The 12,656-nt window shown below is 67.2% G+C and overlaps 6 protein-coding genes across 6 annotated transcripts; 3 read left to right on the forward strand and 3 right to left on the reverse strand.

Annotated features, from left to right (window-relative positions):
• Positions 1-131: 131 nt before the first annotated feature.
• On the reverse strand, positions 132-1,149 carry FA09DRAFT_292756 (hypothetical protein; the record flags this gene model as incomplete). Its single annotated transcript, XM_025740023.1, has 3 exons — positions 132-457; positions 512-610; positions 975-1,149. Coding segments are annotated over 3 exons (600 nt in total), but the record flags the coding sequence as incomplete, so codon positions are not given.
• Positions 979-1,895, forward strand: FA09DRAFT_9120 (hypothetical protein). Its single transcript, XM_025745895.1, has one exon. The coding sequence runs from the start codon at positions 1,185-1,187 to the stop codon at positions 1,647-1,649; it is 465 nt and encodes a 154-aa protein (XP_025601569.1). The 5' UTR covers positions 979-1,184; the 3' UTR covers positions 1,650-1,895.
• Positions 1,896-5,972: 4,077 nt separating this feature from the next.
• FA09DRAFT_357883 (hypothetical protein) lies at positions 5,973-6,887 on the reverse strand (the record flags this gene model as incomplete). Its single annotated transcript, XM_025744882.1, has 4 exons — positions 6,771-6,887; positions 6,520-6,711; positions 6,178-6,361; positions 5,973-6,106 (listed from the first exon to the last, which is right to left on the reverse strand). Exons 1-4 carry the CDS (start codon positions 6,792-6,794, stop codon positions 5,973-5,975), a joined length of 534 nt encoding a protein of 177 aa, XP_025601570.1. The 5' UTR covers positions 6,795-6,887.
• A 313-nt stretch (positions 6,888-7,200) lies between these two features.
• Positions 7,201-8,344, forward strand: FA09DRAFT_9188 (hypothetical protein). The gene has a single exon (XM_025745900.1). The coding sequence runs from the start codon at positions 7,301-7,303 to the stop codon at positions 8,201-8,203; it is 903 nt and encodes a 300-aa protein (XP_025601571.1). The 5' UTR covers positions 7,201-7,300; the 3' UTR covers positions 8,204-8,344.
• A 141-nt stretch (positions 8,345-8,485) lies between these two features.
• On the forward strand, positions 8,486-10,044 carry FA09DRAFT_335919 (LIP-domain-containing protein; the record flags this gene model as incomplete). Its single annotated transcript, XM_025743812.1, has 4 exons — positions 8,486-8,665; positions 8,724-9,530; positions 9,588-9,660; positions 9,719-10,044. 4 exons carry the CDS (start codon positions 8,486-8,488, stop codon positions 10,042-10,044), a joined length of 1,386 nt encoding a protein of 461 aa, XP_025601572.1.
• Positions 10,045-10,250: 206 nt separating this feature from the next.
• Positions 10,251-12,319, reverse strand: FA09DRAFT_9196 (hypothetical protein). The gene is made up of 5 exons (XM_025745901.1): positions 11,621-12,319; positions 11,462-11,559; positions 11,190-11,405; positions 10,598-11,120; positions 10,251-10,539 (listed from the first exon to the last, which is right to left on the reverse strand). Exons 1-5 carry the CDS (start codon positions 11,926-11,928, stop codon positions 10,452-10,454), a joined length of 1,233 nt encoding a protein of 410 aa, XP_025601573.1. The 5' UTR covers positions 11,929-12,319; the 3' UTR covers positions 10,251-10,451.
• Positions 12,320-12,656: the final 337 nt, after the last annotated feature.

Here is a 12,656-nt window from a genome sequence, read left to right on the forward strand (position 1 = left end):
GCGCCTCTCTCTGCGCCACGCTCTGTCGTCTCTGTCCTGTAATACCAGCATCCTGTCCTCTCCGTCGACGCTGCTCCGACTGCTGCTAGGGCAAGAATGATTGCACCGCGTCCCCTCTCGCGCATCGTCCTCTAGATGGCGCGCTTTGCCTCCTCGACGACCTGTCCCGGCGTCTTGCCGGCCACCTTGAGGCCCGAGTACTTCTCGACGCCCTGCAGGCCCTCCTCCCACTTGCCCTCGGCCTCGCTCTTGGCCTCCTCGGCAATGCCGCGCACCTTGTTGGCCATGCCGCGCGTGTAGTGCACGAGGTTCTCGCGCTGCTCGCGCACCGCCGGCGCGTGTGCCGCCTCGACGTCGCGGTAGAAGGCGCCCACGTTGGCCGCCGTTTGCGGCAGGAAGTAGTTGAGCGACGCGACGAAGGCCAGCGGCGGGGTGAGCAGCCGCAGCGGGAAGGCACCTGATGGAAGCATGTGAGCCAATCGCTGAGCGCTGGAGCAGCGCATCCACGCACGGTACCGTGTGAAGACGGAGCCGGCGAGTGTTGCGACACCGACGTAGAGCAGGCCGGGCGTCATGTTCTCGTTGGCGGGCACGAGCGACGTGACCTTGCCTGTGGGCGAGATGTGAGCATTTGCGGGTACCAAACGGATCCACTGCAGCATGATGCGCTGCGCTGTCCCACCGATCTGTGCCGCTGTGACGGAGGGATGCCCACGCGAAGCTACACCATCGGCGTGACGCTGCGCTGCTCTGCAGCATGACTCTCTCCCGCCGGCCTTTGACCCGCTCGGGCAAGCTGCCGCCTCTCTGCAAGCGCTCTGGCCTCTGCGCCTGCGCTATGATCGGCCATTCGCAGCGACGAAGATCCGCACAGCCCTCAAGCCTTCCACCATGCATCATCTCCCTGCCCTTCTACCGCACCCGCGTGCCTCGCGCAACTCCGACCCTCACGGCTATCTCCAACCAGCACTCACGCTCCACAGCGCGCTCAACGCCAATCCAGCGCTCCACGAGGCCCTGCACGGTGTGCTGCGCCTGGTACGCCGTGCCCACGACGGCACGGCGTGCGTCGCCGACGTGGCGCTCGAGGGCCGTGTGCGTCTCGACGAGCGTCACGGGCGGTGCGGGCTGCGAGTAGATGGGCAGCTGCGGATCGGGAGCGATGAGTGAGGCGCGGCGATGCGATGTCAGTGGAGAGGCGCACCTTGTGCACGTTCGGCGGCTGCTGCGACTGCGACTGCGACGCCGAGGCCTGGTCGTCGGCGTACACGGGCGCAAAGGCGCCGCTCGAGGCACCGGCAGCCGTGGCGGCGGCGGCGGCAGCGAAGAGCGGCACGGCGCGCGAACGGAGCTGCAGCAGCATGCGTGTCAGCCATGAGGATGCGCAGCCTAGGCAGAGCACGCACGAGAGCAGACATGGCGGGCACGGCGGAACGAGGAGGGAGGAGCCAAGTGGAGAGCGAGCTGCACGCCGCTGTCTAGACGCGGCCGCGCCGCTCGACCTTCCTGAGCGGCTGGGGCTCGGGCCTGCCCGGGCGCGCACACGTGACCTGCCGCCGCCGCGCACGATGACGCGCCGGCGCGCTGCCTCCTCGACCTCAGAGGGCTCGACTTGTCCTCTCGCAGATGTTGACGGGATAAGAGGGTGACAGGGAGACACACAAGTTGACCTGTGATGCAGCCCCGAGCCTTGCAGCGTGTTTTTCGGCCCTTCAGACATGTGAGACGCGCTCTGGCCTGCACAGCTAGCGAAAGCCGCGCGGAGCCACGGCGGCCTCGTGCTCTCGATTGCTGGTGCCGCCGCTGCTGCTGCGGACGCAGAGCTTGGGCGAGCAGATGCATCCTCATGTGGCCGTGTGCTGCAGCCAGAAGATCGAAAGTGACATATCGAGGTCAAAAAAAAGTAGCATCGATCAGCACGGCGTTTTGCAAGACGCAGCTGCGGGCGAGCCGCTCGGCCGTGCAGCGCGAGGCAGTAAGAGTCCTCCGAGCGTGCGTCCGCCCAGACGCGTGGGAGTGAGCCCGAAATCGGCCTCTGCAGCGGCAGATCCGAGCTTGAAGCCGCACATGGAAGCGAAATCTTCGCAGCCTGATGCTCGCCAAAGGCCGCAGCCGTGATTCTGCGAAAGAGCGCTTGTGATGAGGCTTGATGAAGCAACCGCAGCCGCTCAGCTGCCTCGAAAAGGCAGCGATCCGAGCGCGCCAGGGCGTATCAGGGGGGGCGCAGCGCGGCGCAACATCTCCTGCGGACCGGCCTCGTGCAGACGAAGAAGGGAGCGGCGGGCAGAAAGTCGCCGACGAAAGAGCATCTTGGGTGCTCGATGCTGCTGCGTCCTGGCAGGACGCCACGCCGTCTCTTCTTCTGGCTTCCCTTCCCACCGCGTCACGGTTCGGTGAGAGCGCCAACATCTCGCTCAGGTGCAACAAAGCGCTTCCTCGCCATCGCCAGACCTCACACGTGAAACAGTTCCTCTCGAGGTGAGCTCGCAAGGCGTAGCTAGCAGAGCTAGGGATGCATGAGAGCGCGGATGGTGGCGCCAAGACGTAGGTGAGAATGACAAGCTGGCTCGGTAGCCCCGCTCCGGCGGGAAGGCACGCAGGTGCGCATTGCGGGGCTCCGGACGGGCGCACCGACGCCGACCAGTCCGGGCCGTAGCGCTGAGTCTTAGAGCGCCCCTGATGGATAGGTGCGCACGGGAGCACAACAGGCTGCGTGCGCCGTCGCTCTGCACGCAGCGATGGCGCCCCTCACGGGGATGGCCCCTGAGCGCGCGGCACATGAGACGATGATGAGCAGCGCAGCGTGCGTGCTCGCGTCGTGCGGCCACACCATGCCGCGATGGAGCCTCATCTCGCGCTTGGCCACTCTAGCATAAGAGGCGAACGCCGGCGCAGTCGAGCGCCGCTGACCAACGCAAAACCCACAGCAACGCCACCACCACACCATGGCTCCACGCATCGTCGTCGACGAGAGCGAAGACAACCCCGAGCCGCCACCGGCCAGCTTCCCACTCACCTACTATCTCCCCTGCCTGCCCGCTACGCCCGACGACGACTCGCCGTCGCCGCACATGCCGCTCCCACCGACGCCACAGCCGCGCAGCTCCTTCTCTGGCGCGCGCCGCTTTCTGCCGCCGCCGTCGGCGTCCAGCACTGGCGCTGGCGGCGAGGATGAAGAGCCTGTAGGCCGTCGCTGGAGCCTCAGCGCGCAGCTCCGTGCCTTCTCGCGTCCGTCGTTCAGCGAGTCAGACGCGGCAACTCGGCCGGAGCAGTCGCCGCCGCTGGGGCTCGAGAGCACCATCCACGAGTCGCCGCGCCACGGACGCACCAGCAGCAGTCAGACTGGCGGCCAGAGTCGTCGCGCGAGCTGGCACCCAGCGACGTTGATTGCCGAGGTCTCGTCGAAGCGCCGTGCCAAAGAAGTGCTGCCTGAGCCGCCTCAAGAGCCGCTGCGCGCCATGCTCCATCCCTCGACGCACGCCGATGGCTTCTATCGCTCCGGAGAGCCCGTCGCTGGCAGCGTCACAATCCCGCGCATCGACAAGTGCGGAAGAGAAGTCATGAGCGTCAAGGCGTGACTGCATGGCGTGCTGGACCTGTAAGCGCGGCAGTGTGGGCGAGCGGCGGCAGAGCTGACCTGTGGCGTGCAAAGGCACCTGCTGCAGTACGTCGAGGTCGGATCAATCTCGTCCGAAGTACGCACGAAGCCGTACCCGTGGCAGTCATACTTCCTGCACCAGGTGAGCTCAAAGCCTGCGTATCGCATGCAGATCGTGCTTACCTGTTCTTGACCGCCAGGACGAGTGTCTCTTGACTCGCAGCGACGTCCGCGCTGCACCAGCGACCATCACGCTGCCATTCACCTTCATTCTGCCGGCTGCGACCACGACAGTCGGCGCACCCGTGCCTCTGCCTCCGACGCTGCAGGTCGAGCAGTCCGAGGAGCTGCAGGATCCGAAGCGCAAGAAGAAGAAGCGCCGCAGCGGACCCGCCTTCTCGGCTGCAGCGGTGACCAAGGAGCCGCCGCTGCCGGGTGCGCGCGTGGTGTACAGCGTCGAGATCGTCGTGAAGCGCCTTAGCGCCAGACATGCGCTCCGAGGCCTGCTGCCGAGCAAGAAAGAAGTGTGAGTGTCGCCTGCAGCGCGGCAATCGATCATCACTCACTCTGTACCCAGTGCCACGCTCGAGTTCCCCGTCCGCCCGCACGCGCCCATCCGCCAGACGGTGGCCGTGCCGTCGGTCGCGACCGCCGCCAATCCATGCCACTCGCGCCGCAGCCTTACGGTTGATCGACTGTCCGACGGCTCAATGTCGCTGTCCACAGCCCTTCGCAGCTCCGTCACCGAAGCGGCAGCAGACGAGACCCCCGTCTCACCGGGCAGACAGGCGGCGCACGGCACGAGCGGCATCAGTCTCATGCCCACCTCGCGTGGCCTGCAGGGCTGGCAGGCCTACCGCCTCACATCGCAGATCGACAGCGGCAACGGCAACTTTGAGCCCGTCGAGGCAGAGGTGAGAGCGCTTTCCCTCTCACACTCAGTCTGCGACTGACGCCCGTGCACAGCTCTCGTGGCCTGCGCAGCTCTCGCTGGCCGTCTCCGACTGGGTGCCGTTCAAGCTCTCGGTCCGCCTGCCGCCGCACGCCGTGCTCTCTCGCACGCAGTACGCCGAGGCAGTACAGCTCACGCTGCTGCGCAACGTGCAGACGACGTCGACGGCCGGTACGCTCGTGCTGCAAAAGGACGTGCGCGTGCCGCTCGAGGTCGTCATGGATGTGCCTGCCCGCGATGCTGCACCGCCGGCCAGCGAGTACGGCTCCCTCGTGCTCCTCTCGGGTCAGATGCGTGTGTGCGACGGCACTCGCGCCGAGGACCGCGCTTCCGGCCCACCGTTGCCGTCCTTCACCTTCCGCAGACTGACTGTCGACTATCGGCTGCTGCTCGCCATCACGCTACGCGCCATTCCCGCATCGCTGAGCTCGGTCGGACACCTGCATGTGCTGCACCTCGACGCACCCGTGCACGTCGCCTGCGACGCCGCCGTCATCGCAGCGACACACGAGCGGCGCGAGCGTCGTCGTTCGGCCCGCACCTCGATGATGCGCACCGAAGAACGCCGCGCCTCGGTAATGCCGGACCGCAGCGACGACGGCAGCGAGGTTCGTGCCTCGCGCGCTCAGCGCAGAAGCGACGAGGAGGCCGACTCGCGCTCCGTCGCTGAACACCGCGCGGCTGCCGAAGCCAGACTCGAGGGCGCAAGACGCTCTGCCGAGCCTCGTCTGTCACCATCGACGATCACCTCGGCCATCGGTGAATCGCCTCGTCGCAGCGACACCTCGCACCTCGATTCGGGCCTCCGTCGGAGCGGCGCTAGCCGCGTGCCAGTGCCGTACGACGAGGACGTCTCGCCGCACAACCTGCCCAGCATCGACACGGCTGTCGCCACGACGGCGAGTCCGGCCGCATCCGCCTCTGAGCGTCTGCGAGCGCCGTCGCCGCGCGGCTCGCCCATCATGCCCACCAGCTACTCGCTGCTGCAGGAGATCGAGCGCAACCTCGGCAGTCTGGCCGAGGAGCCGCAGCAGCTGCAGAGCTCGCCGATGCAGACTCCGCCGCTGCAGAGCTCCCAGCTGCAGGCTCCTCCGCTGTCCGTCCGGCTCCTGCCAGGCACCAGCAGCCCCAGCCAGTCGCTGCGCAGCAACCCGTCGCGCGCCAACAGCCGCCCGCCGCCGCTGCACCGCCTGCGCCACGCCCTCAGCGGCGACAGCTTCCGCAGCACCGACACGACTGGCACTCTCCTGCCCAGCTACTTTGCTTCCCGCGCCTGACAGCCCGCACCCTCCTTCCTGTACCCTACGTGGCCCAGCCGCGAGACACTGCCAACACACTCACTGCGCTTCATCTCCTTCCAGCCTTCCATCCATCTACGTGTAGATACCCACATTGCCATTTCATCTGTACCCCTCCGCGCCCTCATGACGCCGCGGCCGGCGCGCCGCTCCCGCTTGCCTCGTCCTTGGCCGCGGCGAACGTCCTTGCGCGCTCGGCGCGCACCCGCTTCGCTCGTGCCGCTGCCTGCTGGCGCTTCTTGTGGCCAGCGCCGCGCTCTGCCGAGGCGAGGAGTGAGACGTGCACCGGCGGCGCATTGTGCGGCACACAGCGAGATCGGCCTACTCACTGCTGCCATGGTCCGCCAGACGGATCTTGCCGCCCTGCTCCTCGATGCGCTTGGCGCTCTCCTTGCGCGCCTTGTCGACACGGCGCTCCTTTGCCTTGTCGCGCTTGCGCAGCGATGCCGCGAGCGACGTGCGCAGCACCGTGTCGAGCGCCGTCTGGAACGCGGGCAGAGCAGACGGCTGGACCTGAGGGGCGAGAGCGTCAGCACGCCGGCAGGACAGGCAGAGCCGAGTAGCAGCACAGAGACGGAAGGCACCCAAGAGGCTGCGGTCCACATCGCAGCCAACAAGCGATAGGCTATGGCCTGCTGCATCTGGCAGGCACAACTCCTTTGCGCACTCACCACGGTGCTGAACTGGCTGCGCTTGGCGCCCTCGCGTCCATCGCTGGCGCGAAAGAGCAGGGCATGCTGTGCGCCGCCCGTCACCGGCGTGGCACTCATGGCCTCGTCACCGCGCGTGAGACGCTTGGTGGTGAGGTACACCGAGTGCGCCTCGGTCGCCTCGGCGAAGAGCGTGGCGAGGCGCGTGTGGAACTGCGAGGTGAAGAGCATGAGCTAGACGCCCGGCTGGAGCGTGCAGGCGTGGGACGCACGACGTCGTTTGCGATGTGCGGCATGCTGGGCGGAGTGCAGCAGAGGTGCGCAGAGAGACGAACGCCGAGCTGCAGGCGTGTGTGCCGCGAGAAGTGGGCGCAAAGGCGTTGCCAGGTTGTGTGGAGAGGCGAGTGCGAAGGATGTGGTGTGAGCGTGGGACGCGAGGCGGCGCAGGAGAGCAAGCGCTCGCGCCCGATGGCCGCTGGCGGCGGGGCGGCGCGCCGCCGCGTGACCTGCCTCAGCCCCACATCGTGCCGAGTTGCAGCCTGCGGCAACCTTCGCACCTCAAGATCGCATCCTCCAGCTCGACGGCGAACGAACGACCTTGAAAGATTTCAGCAGCACGTCTCGATGCCCCTCGTTCTGTCCTGTCAGCTGCGTCGCCCGTGGTCGAGGCCCACGCTGGCTGCGGGAGCATGACGGCTCCGCGCGCCGCAGCGGCGAGGAGCACGCCGCGACGATGACAACGGGAAGCAAACGTCCGCGGGACTAAGATGATCTCGACCATCTGTGCAGCCTGGCCGGCGGCATGAAGGGTAAGCGCTGTCTCGCAGAGGCCAGACGAGGCGTGCTTCTAGCGGCAGCACAGGCCAGCGTCGGTGGCGCGCTTCGCTTTTGCTTCCGTTCGCAGCGCGTGCGCAGACGCACGCGTCTTTCGCACACGACGCCCGCTCTCATAGCCATGCCCGCTGCAGCGACATCAGGCAGGTGCAGAGGTACAGCTGCACAGCGCACCCGATGCTGCCGCTCGCACCTGCAGCACCTCACGTCGCCGACGCCGTCTCGGCGATGGGATGAGGTCGACGAAGCGGGCGGGCCGCGCTCATGCGCAGGCAATCTATGCGCCAGCCCCATCTTCCTCCGCTCCGCCGGCAACGAGGCCCGACGCAACCCTGGCGCCTCTACCCCGCACTCGCTGGTGTCCCGCACGAGTCAGCATGTCATGGCTTTTGGCCCGCTGGCGAGACCTGGCGTCGCATCGATGCACGCTGCTGTCCGGGCATTGCGTGAGCTCGACGACCCGTCCGCTCTACCGGCGCGCCGCTGCACCTCGCCTCTATTGCTCCCGTCGCGCTGCCGTGCGACCAGCAGCAGAGAAGCACACCACTGCTACTTCTCACGTTGCCTCTACGGAGTCCGGCGAGTGACGAGCCAGTGCAAACACACCAACGGCGCTGCTGTCTGCTGCCGAGCTGGCGCATGCAGAGCGACGATCATGCCGCTGCTCCTGAGCAATCACGAGAGCAATCACAAACATCTGCACCCCGCATCGACTGCGCCTCTCCCTGCCGACGGCGCTGCGGAATCCCAGCAGCCGTCGGCTGGGGATGCGAGATCGGCAGCCGCTAGAACGCCCTTGGCCCTCGTCTGTGCTGGCCCGCACGACTTGCCGGAGCGCTACACCGCCGTTGATTGCAACCGGCGCCAGTGATGCGTCTAGCCCCGGCTACGGGCCGAGAGGCGTCGGCGAGTACGGCGTAAGCGTGCGGCTTCCCCGCATCTCCGTCGGCCACTCCGCCGGCACGATGCCGTCACGTACCACGTCGCTACGAAGGAGGGCGCACTCCTGGTCGTCACGCCGACGGCATGCCTCACTGCCTGATGAGGTGCGGCAGCGTCTGGGCTTGTTCGAAGCTTCAAAAGACCAATCTGCTCGTGCCACTTCGCGCATCCGCAGGCCACTCCCTCTCTCCCTCCCCTCTTCGTCCCTACAATGAAGGTGCAGGTGTTCCTCTCGCTGGCCGCTGCCGTCATCTCGGCCGTCTCGGCATCGCCGCTGTCTGCGCGTCTCCTCAACCCCAACCCGATCGTCAAGCCAAGCGGCGACCCTTTCTACAAGGTGCCCTCCAACGTCGCCACCTTCACCGAGGGCGAGATCATCCGCGAGCGCGATGTGAGTGTCATCGTCGGCGGCCAGGCTCTCCTTCGTCTGCTCACTGCCGCTCTCTCAGGTCACCTTCCAGATCGGCTCCGGCCTCTCGCCGCTCAACTACGACAAGGCGTACCAGCTGCTGTACCGCACGCAGACGGCACTCGGCAAGCCCGACGCCACGGTGACGACGGTCTTCAAGCCTCGCGTGCCGCTGAGCCCGCCGCAGGTCGTCTCGGTGGCGCTCTTCGAGGACTCTGCGTCGTTCGACTGCGCCACGTCGTACGCGCTCACAACGTTCAGCAGCTCGCAGCAGGCGCTCATCACGACGATCCAGACGTCGACGATTGCTGCGCTGCTCGCCAAGGGCATCTACGTCACGGCGCCCGACTACGAGGGCTCGCAGGCCGCCTTCATTGCCGGCTACGCCGAGGGCCGCGTGCAGCTCGACTCAGCACGCGCCATCCTCAACCACCGCAAGACCATCGCCAACCCGGCGGGCAACCGCATCATCCTCACCGGCTACTCGGGCGGCGGCCACTCGGCCGGCTGGGCATCGCAGCTGTACCCCGAGTACGCGCCCGAGCTCAACATCGTCGGCGCCGCCTTCGGTGGCCTGCCCGTCGACCTGCGCGCCGTGCTCGTGAACCTCAACAAGGGTCTCTTCGCCGGCTTTGCCGCTGCCGGTCTCGCTGGCCAGGCCAACGCCTACCCCGAGGTGCAGCAGTACCTCGACTCGCAGCTGCTGCCCAACGGCACCGAGGCGTTCAAGTTCCTGCGCAGCGACCAGGGCTGCGTCATCGGCGAGCTCGCCGCCTTCGCATTCAAGGACATCTTCTCCTACACACGCAAGGGCATGGCTGTGCTTGACGACCCGGTGCCGGTCAAGGTGCGTAACAGTCTAGCTCGACGAGCATCCCATGCTGACCACCTCCTCCACTCCCAGTACTTTAAGCTCAACCTGCTCGGTGGCCGTGGACAGCAGGATGTGCTCAACAAGTTCCCGCTGTTCATCTATCGTGCGTCGACATCGCCACTCCCTCGCCAGCACCGTTCTGACCCTCTCGCTCCTCACAGACGCTCGTAATGACGAGGTCATTCCGCGCCAGCCCGTCGACCAGTACGTCAAGGAGCAGTGCGCCGCCGGCGCCAGCATCAACTACTCGCTCTCGGACGGCACGGAGCACGTGTCCGAGACGCTCGTCTCGATCCCTGCCGTGCTCGAGTGGGTGTTCAAGCGCTTCGACGGCACGCTCAAGCAGACGGGCTGCACCACGTCGACGCACTCGCCGTTCGGCAACTCGGACCTCGTTGCGCTCATGGGCAAGGACGCTGCGGCGCAGTACCAGAAGTACGCCAGCTTCAATCAGCAGGCTCTCGCCGACAAGGCTGGCGTCAAGTAAGGCGCCGGCTGCGTCTTCGCGTGCGAGCTCCGCACTAGACTCGACACGCCCCCTTCCCTCCCCCTCTTCTCGGCCACACTCTCTCATGATCGTCGCGGTGCTGCAGCTCGCATCGGCCAGTCTGTTCGCACGGAATGCATCCGCTCCCTTGCCTGCTCTGCGCTTGCTTGCTCGGTCAAACGCTTCTCAGTCATCACACGAGCAGGTGGGGCGCCATAAGGTATGGTTGAGAAGCAAAGAGCGTGGGGTGCCGCCGTGAGGCGGTGACGGTGAAGCAAATAGAGGGGCGGACGGCAGTATGGACAGGCGCGGAAGAGCAGCCGACGGTGACAAGGTTCCGAGAAAGCGCAGCAGACCAGCTAAGAAGCGTAGAAGCACACAGAGCGCGCACAGCGCGCGAGGGTAGCTTAGATGCCGCCGAAGAGGCTGCCGAGCGACGAGCCCTTGGTGTTGGAGCCAAGGAGGCTCTGGCCGATCTTGATCGTGGGGTCGACCCTGAGAGCAAGGAGATCAGCGATGTGCGCGTACAGAAGCGCAAGACGCAGCAGCTCACTTGATCTGCGAGCAGCCGAGAATGTCGAGCGAGACGAGGCCGGCCTTCGAGAGCGTGTTGCACACCTGCTCGGACGTCTGGTCGCAGTCGTCGTTGTCATCGCCGCCGCTGGGCGTGTTAGCGCCACCGTTGCCGCCGTCCTTCGGCGGGACGCACTCGGGCGTGTTGCCGCCGCCCGACGGCGGGTTGCTGCCGCCACCGGAGGGCGGGTTGCTGCCGCCGCCGGAGGGCGGGTTGCTGCCGCCGCCCGAAGGAGGGTTGCTACCGCCGCCCGAAGGAGGGTTGCTGCCGCCGCCCGAAGGAGGGTTGCTGCCGCCGCCCGAGGGCGGGTTGCTGCCGCCGCCCGAAGGAGGGTTGCTGCCGCCGCCCGAGGGCGGGTTGCTGCCGCCGCCGCTGGGCGGGTTGCTGCCACCCGAGGGCGGGTTGCTGCCGCCGCTGGTGGGCGGGCACGAGCAGGTCTGGCGACGGGTGAGGTCGTTGAGCTCGAGCAGTGCCTTCTCGGAGCAGCCGAAGAGCGAGAGGTCTGCAAGGCGAACGGGTGATGAGCAAGGACTCATAGACGCGCGAGGCCGAGGCACGACGGTGAACTCACTGATGAGGCCGGCCTGGCTGAGGTCGTTGCACTGGGCATCGCGCAGCTCGTCGTCGACGGCGTTGGCACGGGCGACGAGGCCCTCGCAGCCGAGGTCGCGTGCGTGCAGGCCGTGGCTGGCCATGCGGGCGCAGAGGTCGTTGCGCTTGCGCAGGATGTCGACCGTGGGCGACACCTCCGTCTGCGAGCAGCCGAGGAGCGCGACGTTGGCGAGGCCTGATGCATGAGGTGTCAGAGGTGCGGAGTGTGAAGCGTGGTGATGTGCGACCCACCAGCCTGGGAGAGCGTCTCGCAGAGGGCGTCACGCTTCTCGTGACGACGCTTCAGCACGTCGATGCTGGGCGAGACGTTCGTAGCCGAGCAGCCGAGGCTGAAGGGAGTAGCGCGTCAGCGGCAAGATCCGAGGCAGAGAGACGAGGCGGCACACTCACGCCGACAGGTTGATGAGGCCGGCCTCGCTGAGCGAGTTGCACAGCTCTGTCGTCGTGGCGGCAGCCTGGCGCGTGGCGTTGGCATGGCGGCGGCGCAGGTGGGCGTCGCGGCGCAGCGCCGAGATGTCGGGCGAGATGTCCGTCGACGAGCAGCCGAGCAGGTTGAGGTTGACGAGGCCGCCCTTGGAAAGGCTCTTGCACGCGGTCGTCTTGTCGGCGCCCTTGGGCACGCACGTCTTCTTGCTTGCTGCCTCGACGGCCGGCGCCGCGAGGGCCATGGCGAGCACGACGAGCTGAAGGTAGTTCATGGCGGAAGGAGAAAAGACGGTAGAGGGTGGGCTGAGGAAATACGGAGAACGGAGAGGATGTGGTCCAGCGAGAGCGAGGCATCGGCGGGCCAGATCTTATAGGCGGTGGTGCCATCTTCTTGCCTCACGAGCCGCTCGCAGGCCAGATGCCGCTCGGACGGCGAGCGAGCGGGCGCACGAGGCGAAGCACAGCCGGCCGCCTGAGGTATCGCTTCGCCGCGACATGCCCGACGGCTGGCGCCCCGGTGCCGCTCGAGCGCTTGACTTCTCAGGAGAGGGACCTTCCCAGAATTCCAGGCCGCCGCCCACTCGAGAGCGTGGCTGCGTGCGGGCCGCGTGCGCCTGCGCCCATCGTGTCCTGCACTCCATCGGTCCGTGCCTTGCGCAAGAGCGCTCGTGCCTGCGTAAAGTGAGCTCCTGTGGGTCGCTGGAGCGGCTCCGAGTTGTGTGCAGAGGGCCGCAGAGGAGGTGCCGAGGCGAGTCCAGGCACCAGGACCCGCGGGCGAAGAGCAGGAGGGGCAGGTGGGGAGCTTCACAGTGCACCAGCTGCGGGTTCTCTCAGCCGCTCCTCGCGGCGCAGGGCGCGTGCCCCTCATCAACCGCAGGAGTGCGTCTACCGGCAGAGGAGCACGGCGTGGTTCGCTGCTGCGCTGGCGCTGCTGGCCTTCGCATGATGCCGCCGGCGGCGGCGGCGGGGTGCGGCGGAGGGCGGGGCTCGCCGTATAGAA

Source organism: Tilletiopsis washingtonensis, assembly GCF_003144115.1.
Source record: "Tilletiopsis washingtonensis strain MCA 4186 unplaced genomic scaffold FA09scaffold_1, whole genome shotgun sequence".
In the NCBI taxonomy this organism is placed as follows: domain Eukaryota; kingdom Fungi; phylum Basidiomycota; class Exobasidiomycetes; order Entylomatales; genus Tilletiopsis; species Tilletiopsis washingtonensis.

Excerpts from the sequence above, each read along its gene's own strand:
- FA09DRAFT_9120 (XM_025745895.1), top strand. The coding sequence starts at position 1,185 with ATGTCAGTGGAGAGGCGCACCTTGTGCACGTTCGGCGGCTGCTGCGAC.
- FA09DRAFT_9188 (XM_025745900.1), top strand. The coding sequence starts at position 7,301 with ATGAAGGGTAAGCGCTGTCTCGCAGAGGCCAGACGAGGCGTGCTTCTA.
- FA09DRAFT_9196 (XM_025745901.1), bottom strand. The coding sequence starts at position 11,928 with ATGAACTACCTTCAGCTCGTCGTGCTCGCCATGGCCCTCGCGGCGCCG. Across the intron at positions 11,406-11,461 it reads CGAGACGCTCTCCCAGGCTG|GCCTCGCCAACGTCGCGCTC; the intron begins GTGGGTCGCACA and ends CTCATGCATCAG. Across the intron at positions 11,121-11,189 it reads CAGCCAGGCCGGCCTCATCA|ACCTCTCGCTCTTCGGCTGC; the intron begins GTGAGTTCACCG and ends TTCGCCTTGCAG.